Source organism: Microplitis mediator, chromosome 8 (genome assembly GCF_029852145.1).
Source record: "Microplitis mediator isolate UGA2020A chromosome 8, iyMicMedi2.1, whole genome shotgun sequence".
In the NCBI taxonomy this organism is placed as follows: domain Eukaryota; kingdom Metazoa; phylum Arthropoda; class Insecta; order Hymenoptera; family Braconidae; genus Microplitis; species Microplitis mediator.
In genome coordinates this window covers 4,734,980-4,749,496 of record NC_079976.1, presented here as the reverse complement: position 1 = coordinate 4,749,496, position 14,517 = coordinate 4,734,980, and the positions used below count along the sequence as shown (strand labels likewise).

At 26.7% G+C, this 14,517-nt stretch overlaps 3 protein-coding genes across 4 annotated transcripts in view; 1 reads left to right on the top strand and 2 right to left on the bottom strand.

Moving 5' to 3' along the window:
* The first annotated feature begins 2,617 nt into the window (after nucleotides 1-2,617).
* Nucleotides 2,618-6,216, top strand: LOC130673994 (ADP,ATP carrier protein 2). Its single transcript, XM_057479235.1, has 4 exons — nucleotides 2,618-2,924; nucleotides 4,027-4,288; nucleotides 4,785-5,019; nucleotides 5,110-6,216. The coding sequence occupies exons 1-4, from the start codon at nucleotides 2,762-2,764 to the stop codon at nucleotides 5,350-5,352; spliced, it is 903 nt and encodes a 300-aa protein (XP_057335218.1). The 5' UTR covers nucleotides 2,618-2,761; the 3' UTR covers nucleotides 5,353-6,216.
* LOC130673995 (vesicle transport protein GOT1B) lies at nucleotides 6,163-10,186 on the bottom strand. Its single transcript, XM_057479237.1, has 5 exons — nucleotides 10,010-10,186; nucleotides 9,812-9,903; nucleotides 9,546-9,724; nucleotides 8,245-8,365; nucleotides 6,163-7,822 (listed from the first exon to the last, which is right to left on the bottom strand). The coding sequence occupies exons 1-5, from the start codon at nucleotides 10,032-10,034 to the stop codon at nucleotides 7,814-7,816; spliced, it is 426 nt and encodes a 141-aa protein (XP_057335220.1). The 5' UTR covers nucleotides 10,035-10,186; the 3' UTR covers nucleotides 6,163-7,813.
* Nucleotides 10,187-10,649: 463 nt separating this feature from the next.
* LOC130673993 (calpain-C) overlaps nucleotides 10,650-14,517 on the bottom strand; it is a 28,048-nt gene continuing 24,180 nt past the window's right edge. For both annotated transcript variants that reach the window (XM_057479233.1, XM_057479234.1), the window contains exons 7-13: nucleotides 14,341-14,435; nucleotides 13,977-14,209; nucleotides 12,929-13,157; nucleotides 12,590-12,737; nucleotides 12,388-12,504; nucleotides 11,042-11,100; nucleotides 10,650-10,964 (exon numbers count right to left, since the gene is read on the bottom strand). In XM_057479233.1, the coding sequence (XP_057335216.1) occupies nucleotides 10,938-10,964; nucleotides 11,042-11,100; nucleotides 12,388-12,504; nucleotides 12,590-12,737; nucleotides 12,929-13,157; nucleotides 13,977-14,209; nucleotides 14,341-14,435 (908 nt within the window). In that variant the 3' untranslated portion in view covers nucleotides 10,650-10,937. The remainder of the gene's footprint in view (nucleotides 10,965-11,041; nucleotides 11,101-12,387; nucleotides 12,505-12,589; nucleotides 12,738-12,928; nucleotides 13,158-13,976; nucleotides 14,210-14,340; nucleotides 14,436-14,517) is intronic.

Here is a 14,517-nt window from a genome sequence, read left to right as displayed (position 1 = left end):
TAGAAATTCCTCGAAGTCTTTTGTGTTTTCAGAATAATAGAGAATTATATAAATTTACTTAAATTTGTGTTTTTTACTTTCAAATATAAAACTCTCGACGTCCAAGTCCTAGATGTGCTGATCCCTAGTGACTAAATTTTAAATTAATCCTCGCAATTTTTTTTTTTTTTTTTTCATTGCATGTAAACATTAATTATGATACTGAAAATAGCAAACTGACATTTTTTTTTATTTCATAAACAAATTACGTATTATTGGATGATACTGAAGTTAGCTGTCTAATAGTTTTCGGACTTTTTTCAAGATGATAATTTATAAAAAAAAAATATTTAAAGAAATTGCACTTATAGTTTTTTAAATTTTCTGAATATGCATATTTTTAGTTTTTTTTTTTCGTAAATTATTTGTTAAAAACAAAAAGTTTTCTACAAACTTCAGAAGTGTATTATTATAAATTTTTTGAAAACACACGCAAGATTTTAAAAAGTCCATTATATAAATCTTGAAATTTTTATTTATTGATTTACTTGAGTTACGTAAGTTGTTATTTTTCTTTTTGACCCAAAAATCAGAACTTGAAATACAAAAAAAGAGATGATACTGAAGTTAGCAGACGTTTAATAATTTTTGGATTTTTTTTTTAGACGATAAACCATAAAAAAAAATATTTGAAAAAATTGCACTTGTAGTTTTTAAAATTTTCTATATGTGCATATTTTTATTTGATTTTTTTGCAATTGATTTGTTGAGAAACAAAAATTCAAAAATTTTTAAATGTCTGCTAACTTCAGGATCATAAAAAGAGAGACATTTTTTTTTCAAACTTTGTACGAAAAATAAACGAATAAAAGACAAGAGCTTCAAATTTAAATCATGTTATTCTTCCGGGTTAGTCTTTTTGATTAGTCTTCATAAGTTCTAAACCATCAAGTAAACTTCTATTATAATTTTTTTGAAAATAAAAAAAAAAACTGTCTGTTGCTTTAATTATCAATCATTAATTATTTCATAACTCATCAAGTCATCGCGTAATTATTGTTTGTTCAAATGTCTATCACTTTAAAACCTTTCAAATTATTTTTATCTCGCAATCAACAAAATTTGATTTGTTAATGATTCTTATCATTAATTAATTTAATTACCACTGAATATTTTCAAATCTTTGAAACGAAAGCATTTTCAAAAATGTTTTCTTATTTTCTTTTTTAAACTGGCAGATAAAAAAAAATTATTGCATGCAATAATTTATTTTTATTATTATTGTAACATATTTATTATTTATATTCCGCGAAGTTGTTTTTTAAATTCAAAAAAACTTCAGACAAAACATTAAATAAATATTTACTCCAGCGTTAATTTATTCATAATTTATTTTTTAAGAAATTTGAATGAATGGACGATGTGATGATTGAGAATCAAAATAAAAGAAGTTTGTAATAACATCCATGTAATTAAGATAAGTTATCATTATATCAATAAACCCAAACATAAATTATAATATTTCTGATTGTACATAAAATTAGAGCTGTCATATTTCGATATTGTGTTTTATCCTCAAGATTCGGAGACACATTTAGCAATAATTCTATTCTCTGCAAGGTCCGCATAATCGGTGAATAGTTTTAACCAAATCTATTAATATATTTAAACAACAAGATGTAGATGTTTAAGTCGAGCACGAGTGCTCCATTGAACTTTGGGACTTTTGCGATGTCAGAAGTCCTGGCTAACAGCCAGAGTTACGCAACTTGATGTCCCCTTAACCTCTTTTGGTGAATTTGACCTTGTGTCTTGTCTTGTGTCCCAGGGCTAACAAAAAAATCCTTTTTCAACTTAAAAATTCAAATGATTTTACACTAATCCTTTTTCCTCACTTGCATTTTTTTAAAATTCAAATTTTCAATTATTCTATCACGTAATTATTTATGATTTGATTTAATTACTAATTAATGAGTATTAATACAATTAACTGTCACTCATAATTTTAAATAATTAAGCGCACAGTTCAATGATACCCAACACCCTGGAATTTATCGATTTTTTTTCTCCAGAATCATATTTCCCGCGTCTTTTAATAAGAATGCGCGGTCAAAAAACGCCCTAATGTTTAATGCGCGCGCAACTGCCTTGACATTCTCCTAATCAATCGACAGTGTAAAATAAAAATAATCGATTATTTTACAAAAATAAATGAATTTAAATCAATAATTATCAAAATAATAATTTATGAAACAATTATTTATCTATTATTTGAATCAAATATTTATTTTATACTAAATTGACCCTGACACTGCATTCTAATCAGCCCCAAGACGGAAGTGACGTTTGCGCGGGCTTACTCCCAAATTCAAATGTCATTTATATCAAACAGGTATAGCGAATTAAAACTATTCGAATTGCAAGTAAATAAATGATAAATTACAAAATATGATCTTGAATATTTAAATAACAATTCAAAAACATTATTAATGTCAGTGTAAGACATTTTAAGTGTCAGGGTTTTTAGGCTTCTCAACTGCTATCTCAAGTGTGGATTAAAAAAAATTTTCTCGTGCGCGCATGCGCTGACACGTGACCTGCGCAGCTATTCTTAGCGGAGGTGGTCGCTTCAACGAGAAGAACTCTGCCTCGCTCACTCGTCGTCCGGCGCGCGTCCATTACACACTTAACATAATCCACAGGAGACTTACGATCTTACGATCTCCTTAATTAATTGTAATCTTCCTTTTTGAAAGTAACCCGTTTGTTAATTATATTAAATATGTCTGGTCTTGGGGATCCCGTGGCGTTCGCCAAAGATTTTATTGCCGGTGGTTGTGCCGCTGCGATTTCAAAAACCGCTGTAGCGCCAATTGAGCGTGTCAAGTTGCTCCTCCAGGTGCAGCACATCTCCAAGCAAATCGCTGAGGACCAACGTTACAAAGGTAAGTTCGTTTTTTAATCATAATTGTAATCAATCTTCGTAATCATAATTACTAATAATTGCAGGTTATAGAGAATTTAAATTTAATTTTCTTGACCGCGTGGTCGGGCGTTAAAATAAAAAATCATTAGAATTTGAATGATTTAAAACATGTGACTAAAATGGTGTCAATGCCACATGTCGAGGCCTTTTAAACTCCATTTTTTTTTTACTACAAATAGAAAATTAAAATGCAGATGCATCCGTAGGCTTTCCCGTTACGTAACCGCCGTTAAAAAGTGAATTTTTATTTTAACTTTTATGTAACTTTGATCCCGAGCCATCAATGACTCGGTTTTGACGCACATTCGGCAACTTTTTTAGACAACTTTATGTAATAATTATTTCTGCCAACTCTTACATAACTAAATGATTTTTCTATAATATATCTATATATATAGATATATAAGTGCATTGCAATGGATGAACAAGTGTAATAGTTGGGCATTTCTGCGGGTGGATCGATATGATATTAAATGTCTGCCAGATGGCGTCGTGAGGATTTGCTTCCTTTCGTTCATTTTTTTCCGAGTAAATCGATGACGATGCGGCACAATATGGCTGTCTTACGGTTACCATTCACTAAATTTTTATTTAAAACTAAATGCAAATTATGCTTGCAGAGAAACCTGGATGTGGTTTTTATTTTTTGAATTTCAAGTTCAAGGTGACATTGAACTTGAATGAATATTATTCTTAGGAAACTTCACTTGATGTATAATCGATAATCGTTTTCGAAACCTGGTCATTTTAAATGGAACCGAATTTTAAATTGCACGTGATTTTTTTTTAAATGATTTAATTTTAAGAGACGATTTTGAATTAGATAAAGTTAAAAGTTTAGAGGGGAGTTGCTGATGACGAACTCATGACACGCGACCTCGATTCAATATCAAGTGAATTAGAAGACCAGTTATGGCTGGTTTACATTTCATTAGACTGTAATGTCGTTATTGTTGTGAGGAAGCGGCAATTTTTTCTAGATTGATAGAGACTTTTTACCACTCGCTGTTTTTTTATAAAAATTATTCAAATTTAAACTAATTTTGTATGTAATTTTTCAGGTATGGTCGATTGTTTCGTCCGTATCCCAAAAGAACAAGGATTCCTCAGTTTCTGGAGAGGTAACTTCGCCAACGTCATCCGTTACTTCCCAACCCAAGCTTTGAACTTCGCTTTCAAAGACAAATACAAGCAAGTTTTCTTGGGTGGTGTCGACAAAAACACTCAGTTTTTGCGATACTTTGCTGGTAACCTTGCATCTGGTGGTGCTGCTGGAGCTACATCACTTTGCTTCGTCTACCCTCTTGATTTCGCCAGAACCCGGTAAATAAACCACAAAATTAAATTTTATTTATTATAACACTGAAGTTATCCGGTTATATAATTTTTGGATTTTTATATAAACGATAGATCGAAAAAAAAAAAATATTTTAAAAAATTGCACTTATAGAGTTTTTAATTTTCTACATGTGCATATTTTTATTTATGTTTTTTTTGCCATTGATTTGCTGAAAAAAAAAATTCAAAAATTGTTAATTGTCTGCTAACTTCAAAGATCATTAAATTTAGCCGTTCTAATAATTTTTGGATTTTTATAAAAACGAAAAATCCTAAAAAAAAAAATATTTAAAAAAATTGCACTTATAGATCTTTTAATTCTTTACAAGTGCATATTTTTAGTTTTTTTTTTTCTTAAATTAAATTGTTGAAAAAAAAAATCCAAAAGTTTTTAATTATCTGCTGACTTCAGGATCATATTTTATTTCATCCTTAAATTCTAAATAAAATATGATGTACTTAATAAATATATTTATTATAGATTGGCCGCTGACGTCGGTAAAGCCGGTGGTGAACGTGAGTTCTCCGGTCTTGGAAACTGCTTGACTAAAATCTTCAAATCCGATGGTCTCACTGGATTGTACCGTGGATTCGGTGTATCAGTCCAGGGTATCATTATCTACCGTGCCTCATACTTTGGTTTCTATGATACCGCTCGTGGTATGTTGCCCGACCCCAAGAAAACTCCATTCCTTGTTTCATGGGGTATTGCACAGGTTTGTAACAACTATATATTTATTAAATCAATATTATAAACCACCAAATACAGCAGTAATTAATTCTCTATTTTTTTTTTAAATATCTAGGCTGTCACCACCGTTGCTGGTATCGTATCCTACCCCTTCGACACAGTACGTAGGCGTATGATGATGCAGTCTGGTCGTGCCAAGACCGATATGTTATACAAGAACACCCTCCACTGTTGGGCAACCATCTACAGAAGCGAAGGTGGAAATGCCTTCTTCAAGGGTGCGTTCTCAAACGTTCTCCGTGGTACTGGTGGTGCCCTTGTGTTGGTACTCTACGACGAGATCAAGAACCTCCTCTAAAAACCTAGACCTACCCTCCCCCTTAATCCCATCAGTGATCCTTCACCTTCATGATTAAAAAACACACACACAATCACTATCATTGACACGAATAAATTAAATTTAAAAACTAATATTGCAACAAGATTTATTCCCTTAAAATAGAAACAATTTTAAAATAATAATTCTCACGCCCGAACTTTTAAGTACGCGGTCTACGCGCTAAGATAGAAAATTATAAATAATTAAATATGTCGTCTAAGTGACTCGCGTATTAAATAAAACAAACCTTGGCATACATAAACATTCAGATGCCAGTTATTTATATTATAATAATTTAATTTAATTTACTTCTTTTTCTTTTTATTTTTCGTTTTTATTTATTGCCGAATTCAGTATTTATTTTTGCAGCGGCACTCGGCCCGTATAATAAAATATAAAAATAAAGAGAAAAATAATTAATTTAATTATAATATACTAATTAATTGTCTATTTTTTTTCTTTTCTTAAGTATTTTTTTAAACGCGACATTTACGTCTGCGCTGTAGATCGCGGGCGTGAAAATTTTAAAAATTGTTTGGCAGATCAATCTAACGACGACTGCCCAAAATAATGAAATTAATAATAATGACATCAATAACAACAAACACTAGATATATTGATAAATATATGATATAATAATAATAATCATCGTGAGTCTAAAATCTGCTCAAATAAACAATGCGCGTCCTTGAGATTGCGAAGATCATTGAATTGTATACAAGGGAAATTTATTTTATCATGAAAAAGTAAAGTAATAAATAAATTAATTCATTGATTAGATAATTGATGAATAGTTAAAAGTAAATGATTATTAAATTTAAAAGTTAAATGAATTAATAAAAACAAACAAGACAGGGGACGTGCGACGAATCGATCCATCGACGGCGATGGCGGGGCATGTAGACCTGGGCTGCCCCCGCCCTTAATCTCGGCCCATTGTAGATAATTAAATAATGCGTAATTGATAATTATTAAATGCGAAATAAAATTTAATTAAAAAAACAAAAAAAAACGAGATCATCTTTAATTATAAACAGTATCCGTGAACAGTACACCGAGTTTAGGGGGATGATTACTGGACAAAAAAAATAAAAAATTTTAATACTTCGCTTTACAGATATGTCTAAGTGTATGCATCTAATCTGTTTATGTTAAGATGTATGCATGTTTATTGAAAATCAATAATAAAAAGTCGAAGTACAATTTCTGTGGTTTTTATTTGGTCCCTTATTTAAAAATTAAGTCTTGATTATAATATTTTTATATTAATTTAAGATATGTATTAATTTATGAAGGTAAAGTACAAGGCTCTCATATGTTATCATGGACTCAATCGACGTAGAAATTCAATTTTAATCTCAGTCAGACAATATGATGAAAATTTTTAATTTTATTTGAAGCTGATATTAATCAGAATTTTTTATGATACTCATTTTAAAAATATTTTTTATTTCAATTACGAAACTTTTAAAATAATAAGGGAAGTTTTCAATCGCAACCCTGAGTATTTAATCAATAAAATAAATTTAAGAATGATACTGAAGTTGGCTAACGTTTAATAATTTTTGGATGATTTTTCCAAACAATAAATTATAAAAAAAAAATATTTGAAAAAATTGCACTTATAGTTTTTTTAATTTTCTACATATGCATATTTTTACTTTTTTTTTTGTAATTTGTTGAAAAAAAAAATTCAAAATTTTTGATTGCCTATTTCAGGATCATATTTAAGACATGATGTTAAAATTAGCCGACGTCTAACAATTTTTGGATTTTTCAAAAAACGATAAATTATGAAAATAAAATTGCACTTGTAGTTTTTTAAATTTTCTAGATGTGCATATTTTTAGTTTTTTTTTTCTTCAAATTTAATTGTTCAAAAAAAAATCAAACAATTTTTAATTGTCTGCTAACTTCAGGATCGTATTTATAGACTCATTATTAATTAAATTGATTTTTTAAAATTATTTTAATAGGAACTCTAGACGAGATGACTATTTTTGAAATTTTTTAATATCATATTTTATCAATAATCAAAAATAAAATTTTAAAAAACATTTCAAAAGCTCGCGCTGTAAAAATGAGGAGAAAAAATTTTTTATTATAAATTGATTTATAAATATATTAATTACCCACTTAAGTTGATTAATTTTTCTATGCAAAAAAAAAGTAATTTATCATCGTAGTTCGTTCTACATTTAATATCATTATCTACTAGAGGTCACGAGATCGAGGTTGATTGTATGATAAATAAAAATTCGTAAGTATCTACTATTTTTTAAGTTTCAAGGAATACTTGTACTATTGTTGTATTAATGAACAAATAGAATAGATCTCTTAATTATTAAGTGATAATTATTTTTTATTAATGATAAGTAAAAAGTAATTGGAATGAATTCATGATCTAATGATATAAATTTCACGCAAGGCATCCGATATTTCAAAATTCCTGAAAGCAAAAAAAAAAATTATACTTAAATCATAAATTAAAAATTTTTCGACTTATTATTTTATTTATATTCATAATTGATAATTACAAAGTACGTATTTTGAGAAAATTAAATTTAAATACAAATAATTTGAATTTACTGGATTATTTAACACAAGTATCGGGCGATATTTATATTTATATTACAAATAATTGGCAACTTTTGATTTTTAATTGTATAGTTAACTAACTAATAATAAAAAAAAATCTATATATATATATTTTTTTTTTTAATTGAATGGAATGAAGTTATGAAAGAAATGTAATTACGATAAACGGGTGATATTTACAATGGTTTTGTTTAAATTATTTTTTATAATTGTTGAGCTTAATTATAAGATTTATTTTTAAATTAAATTAAATATTTAATAATAAGGTCATACAGTTGTTCTATTAGAATCACCAGCAAGCATGTCCATTACTCTACTGATTCCTGGCATGTTTAAAAATGTTCCTAGGACAGGTACTCGACGTAGAAAATTTATTGCAACTGGTAAAAATCCACTGAAAAATATTTAATTGTGATCAATTAAAATAAATATTCATTTATATTACTAATTAATTACATCGATACATTCATTATATTTATGTTCATTAATCTTATATTTAAATACACAATTGTTGACGCTATTTAATAATTAATTTTAAGTAGACACAACAATTCTACATGAGCTCTAATTGATAATTTTTTTCAAAATTTATTTTATAATTTTTAATTAAAAAAAAAAATTCCATTTGCTCATCAATACTAATGTAGAAAATTATGATTAAAAAAATTTTATTTACTGAAAAGTTCAATCACTTATTGATTGTAAGCTTTAAAAATATTGTGTACTATAATTTAGGAAAATTACCCAATCGCCAGCCCCCTATTTTTTTTACCCAAATGTTAAATTATCAATTTTCTGATTGAATATATTTATTATTAAAACAATTAATTAAAATATATCAATTTATTATTTTGAAGGAAAATCAAGAAAGCTGATTGCTGTTATCTTCCTGCAAATAATTTTTTTTTATAATTTTACAATCTGATATTTCTTTAATAATTGCAAACATAAAAACCAAATTTAATTACTACAGTAATTTACTTTTTGTTACTTGGGTTTTTTAAAATTTTAAATGACTTTCGACTGTCATGATAGTATTTAAATTTAATTAATTAATTAATTTAAAAAAAATTAAAGCCTTAATTGAAAAACAATTTCACCAAGAAATAGAGTATCAAAAAAATTATTTGGAGTCGTTCCCTGGTGGAAATTTTTCGGAATTTTCTCTGAAAATCTCAGTTCTAAAGTTCTAAAGATTTTTTCAAAGTTCTAAAGACTTTTTCAGAGTTTTTCAGAGAAAAGTCCGGAAAATTGTCACGAGGGTTATCAATTAGGAGTTAAATAAAATTTTTTAAATTAAATAAATTTTAGCTTACAAACTTTTAAATTTAAATTTGAAAATTGACATGAAATTTATTTTCCAAATTTCATTTAAATCCCAATTTATATCAACTGCAAGTAATTTTCAAAAATTCTATCTCAGCAAAATTGTTCTTTTTTCAATTAATGCTTTAATTTTTTTAAATTAATTATTTAATTAAATTTCAATAGAATCATGACAGCTCAAGGTAATTGAATATTTTAAAAAGTGAGTTATTGTCTGAGAATGTCTTTAAAAAATGAAAATAATTTACCTGAAGAGTAAAACGAATCCATATGTTTCTAATATCATTCCAACAAGAGGCCACCCCATCAGAACAACAATAATTCCTCCTAAAAATGCCAAACTGGCTTTTAATTTATGCCTTTGAAAAAAGAAACTCAGTGTCCTTCTTGGTCCAATCACACATCCTAATCCCGAGATAAACAAAAGCTGGAAATAAACACAAATTCTCAGTATAAAAATATACAGAGCCATTGACAGTAAATTAAATTACTTAAAGAAATAATGAAAACTTACATTTCCTATTGCTAACAAACCCTTATCAAATATTAATAACACTCCTAAGAAAAGAAAAAACATTCCAAAGCCAGCTAGACCTACTCCGATTTCTGAAAAAAATGTAAATAAATTAAATCTCCATGTCATTGATTCAAATTTTAATTCCAGTGTAATTAATTTATTTGTTTTTGTAATTATTAATTATAAAATACTTACTCTGTGTATCCGTTATTTCGAACATATTTATATTTATTTATTTATTTATATATTATATTATTTATTTATATATTATTGTTAATATATATACACGAGCAATTTTCAGTGTCTAAGAAAATTCTAACCTAAACATCCACGTCACTCAGTATCATCATGGCACAATTTACGTGGATATAAATTACGTATGTATTTAAATTTTTAAACATAATGTTTTTTTAAATTATCACTAATTTCTTATTTAATTATTTAATAATAATAATAATTTTTTAATTATTTACTAATAAAAGAAATGGAAAATTGTTTTTTTTTATGATACTGAACTTAACTGACGTCTAATAATTTTTTGATTTTTTTTAACGATAAATTACAAAAAAAAAATTTGAAAAAATTGCGCCTGTAGTTTTTTGAATTTTCTACATGTGCATATTTTTATTTTTTTGAATTCTAGGATTACAGGATTTCATTTTATTTATTTTTATCAAAAGGTAAACAGTGAAAAAAAATTCGTCTTATTACAAAATAAAAATAAATTTATTACTTATATTTATATATATATAATATTTATATAAAAGTATATTTATATTTTACAAGTTATAATTTTTAAATAGAAAAATTAATTATAATAAAACATTAATTTTTATACATCTTTTATATTAGTAAATATATAATATATTTATTTATTTCTTATAGTAATTAATTCTCTCAGTTATTTAAAAATATGGCTTGCGAGAATTTCTTAACCAATTATTATTATTTACATTTTTAGCAAAAAATTGTTCAATAAAAGTAACAACTTTTTTATTTTACATTTTTTTTTTTTTTTTATGATAAGTTGAACCGGATTTTTGAATAATTGATGATGCGGTAATTGAGTTGTAGAAGAATTGCCTTTTATTCCTTTTGTTCTTGTATTATTTGCTCAAGTATTTCAACACATTAATGATGATCTAAGCCACTAAAAAATAAACAGTAACATTAATTATTATTGTGTAAATTATTTTATTATTGAGTTTAGTATTTAAATTAACTTACCTCGGATAAATTTAATTTAATACTTCCATTTTGTAATGGATCTTTACCTTCAAAGATTGCTAAAAAAAAAAAAGTCATAAATATTATTATTATTATTATTATTATTAATTAACTTATTCACTAATTAAGTGTATCCTGTAGTTAAATTCATTTTTTAAACATTTTTAATAAAAGAATTTTTATTCTTCTCAGTGAAATTTGAGTTTTCAAAAAACATCAACAGATACTCAAATTTTTTTTGTTATTAAAATATTTAAATACTGATTAAAAATTAAAAAAAAAACTTTTGAATTATTGTACATCAGTTAGCAAAAATGTCCCTTATACTTTTAGTTTTTAATTTTATATTTTATGTCTTTGGAAAAATGTGGGAACATCTGGTCTGTATTTTCTTTGTCCTTGAAGCAGGATTAGGTTTTGTTAATTCCTTAAAAACGAAAGGAATATTTCACTCAGGGTAATAAAACTAGGTATATTCTTTGAACAAAAATGCAAGCTATGACTTGTACGTAGACCAAATGTAACTGTAGGATGTAAGAACCTAGGATAAGGAATATATAGAAATAAATATTTAGTCTTAACTAACTCTCTAAGCTGTAATTACGTATCTTCCGATTGCTCGTTTCATTTCCAAATAAAATCACAGTTAAAATTAATAAAGACATAATTTATTTAATAAAATTAAATACGATCCTGTAACCTTCCTCATTTCCAATAAAAACTGATTAAATTTTGAGGATGTACCAGAGAAATTTTGTCTTTTCTTAATACGAACAAATTTAGTATTTTTCCTGGATAAGAAATCTGATTCAGTTCAATAATTCAGTGAAAAATTTCTATTGAATAGCATTTTCTTCAAATCAGACTCATTGCAAGATGATCCCATTCAAAGTTTTTAAATGAAATGAATCGGTTTCAATTGGAAAGTAATTTTTTTATTACTTTTTATTTTCCCATTGAAAACGATTCATTTCAATTAAAAACTGAATGGGTTTCAATGAGAAAATAATATTTTTATTAGGGAGTATTTTTTTCTGACTGAAACCGATTGATTCTGATTTGACTCAATCGAAATTCTACAGAATTTCAATCGGATTTCCATAATCATAACATTTTTCAGCGCGAAATTTAAATTTACATCCAGAAATCTAAAGATATTGAACTAATTATTGAAAACAAATGTCTGAAACTATGAAAAAACACTAATTCAAGTCAAGACTTTTCCTCTGATACCGAATTTAATCAATTCAAAAATTTGAACATAAATTTCTTAAACTTAATTATCAATAATCCAAAATTTTGATACCGTGACCTTAATAATTTAAAAAACACTTTTGTTAATTTACCAAATGCATCACTTAGATGTAAAATCGCAGATACAAAATCACCGAATCTTAAAGTTCCATCTTTTCTCATATATCTAAGAATTAAAACAGCTAAAACTTCGGTATTTAATTGAAATCCTGCAACAAAAGAAAAATTCATAGATTATAATTTATCCAATAATTAAAAAAAAAAATTATTTAGCAAAATAAAGTGTTAACTAACCAACTTCTATGAGTGCGTCACGTAGTCTTTCAGCCTTGAGAATACCAGTTCTTTCTTTTGTATGATTTTTAAAAGCTGCTTGCCAGTATTTCAAACTACACATTAGATCTTTGAAGTCATTAAATTCAAGTCTGCCGCTACCCGAGTTCTAAAAAAATTCAGTCAAGGAGCAAATCTATTCAAAAATATCTAGTACATATTTAAACTAAACTGTATACTGTCAATTCAAATTTTCTAAATGTGCGAGACAAAAAAATAGACAAGTGTTTGCATAAATAATTTTATCTATCGCAGCCTCCAGTTTAATTTAGTTTAGTTTAGTTTTGATCAAAAGGATACATCCATAGTAAGTACAACTTGTCGACAAACTTCCATGGAAGCACAACTTTTGATATAATCATTTGGGAGACAAGCTTCAAGTAACTCTTGAAGTTCAAATGCGTTTACAGTCTTATGCTCGTCAGCTAATTGAAGAAATACCGCTTCGTACTGTGAGAACCCTTTGCCTTCCAAAGCTGGAGCTTTAACAATCGCTGATTTAATTAACGTCGGGACAGTGTCCAGTAGCCTAAAGAAATTTTTATTCATTTTATTTAATTGTTATAAAATAAGTCGACCAATAAATTGATGGCTAAGTAATTTCTCGTGGTTTCAAAATGAAATAATGTTAGAAAATATTGATAAATTTTGTAATGTTCTGTTTCACTTACACAAAAATTTATACGGAAATGAAAAAAATTTGGAAAATAGAAGTGGAAAAAAAGGAAAATTGAGAAAAAAATTAACATTTTCAGTAATTAAAAGAAATATTCCAGTAGACAAATATAAAAAAATTGTTGAAAAAAAGTTGATGACTATTCTAAACTTCAAAATGTGACACAATGACGAAATTTTTGAAATTTCTGAAAATACAAAGAAGAAGAAAATTATCTGTTTATAAAATGAACGTTTTTTGTAAACTTTTTTTGACTCCCCATTAAAAGTGATAAATTTTATAATTTTTTCAGTGCGAAATACGGTCAGAAAACGCAGATTTTGAACAAGTTCTGAACATATTTTACTAGTATTGTGAATAATTGATTTTCCTTTTGAATTTTCAAAAGTTTAAAAAAGACTCGTGTTACATTTTGAAGTTTAGAAAAGTCATCGCTTCAACATTTTTTTTTCACGGACGCTCTGTTTAAACATTTCAATAAATTCTCATAAGTCATTTTTATCAGAACTAATCATAAACTATCACCCGAAATTCGTTACTTTTCAAAATAATTTATAGAATATTCTCAGTAAAATTTATCAAAATCTTTTCCATCCAATTATTGGTCATCATCCATTTATTGGTCAGATTTGACCAATTACTCTATCATATTAATGATATCCATATAATTACTTAAGTTTAAGTGGTTTACTGCTGTAGACCCTCAATGTAAAATTGGTTTCCTGTCCAGGTTCAAAAGTTGTTGGTATAAGTAAATATCCTCCTTGTTCAAGAAGACATCTATGACTCACTTGTCTACTATTCGTATATTGTGAATTGACAAGTGATTTATTCTTCTTGAAAAATTGTCTATTTATTGACTCCGTGCTGTTCTTTGGCAACGTATACGCCGTGAAACCAATTACCTTTAATGACAATTATTATATAAAGTAACAATGAATAAAAAAAAACAACAACAATAATAATAGTTATTCATAATGAGTTTTAAATGAAATAATAAAATGATAAAATGAGCATAAAATTACTACTGCAGTACCTTTGGTTCCATAATTGAATGTTGATTCAAGGACACAATTACTTCCTCCATTTCACTCAAAATTAAATGTAATTGTGGATTTATATGAAACGTTTCTGTTGATGGTAATAAAGTGATAAATTAAACAATCATTTTTTCTCTTTTTTTTATTGTTAGTGTTAATTGTGGGCAGTAAAA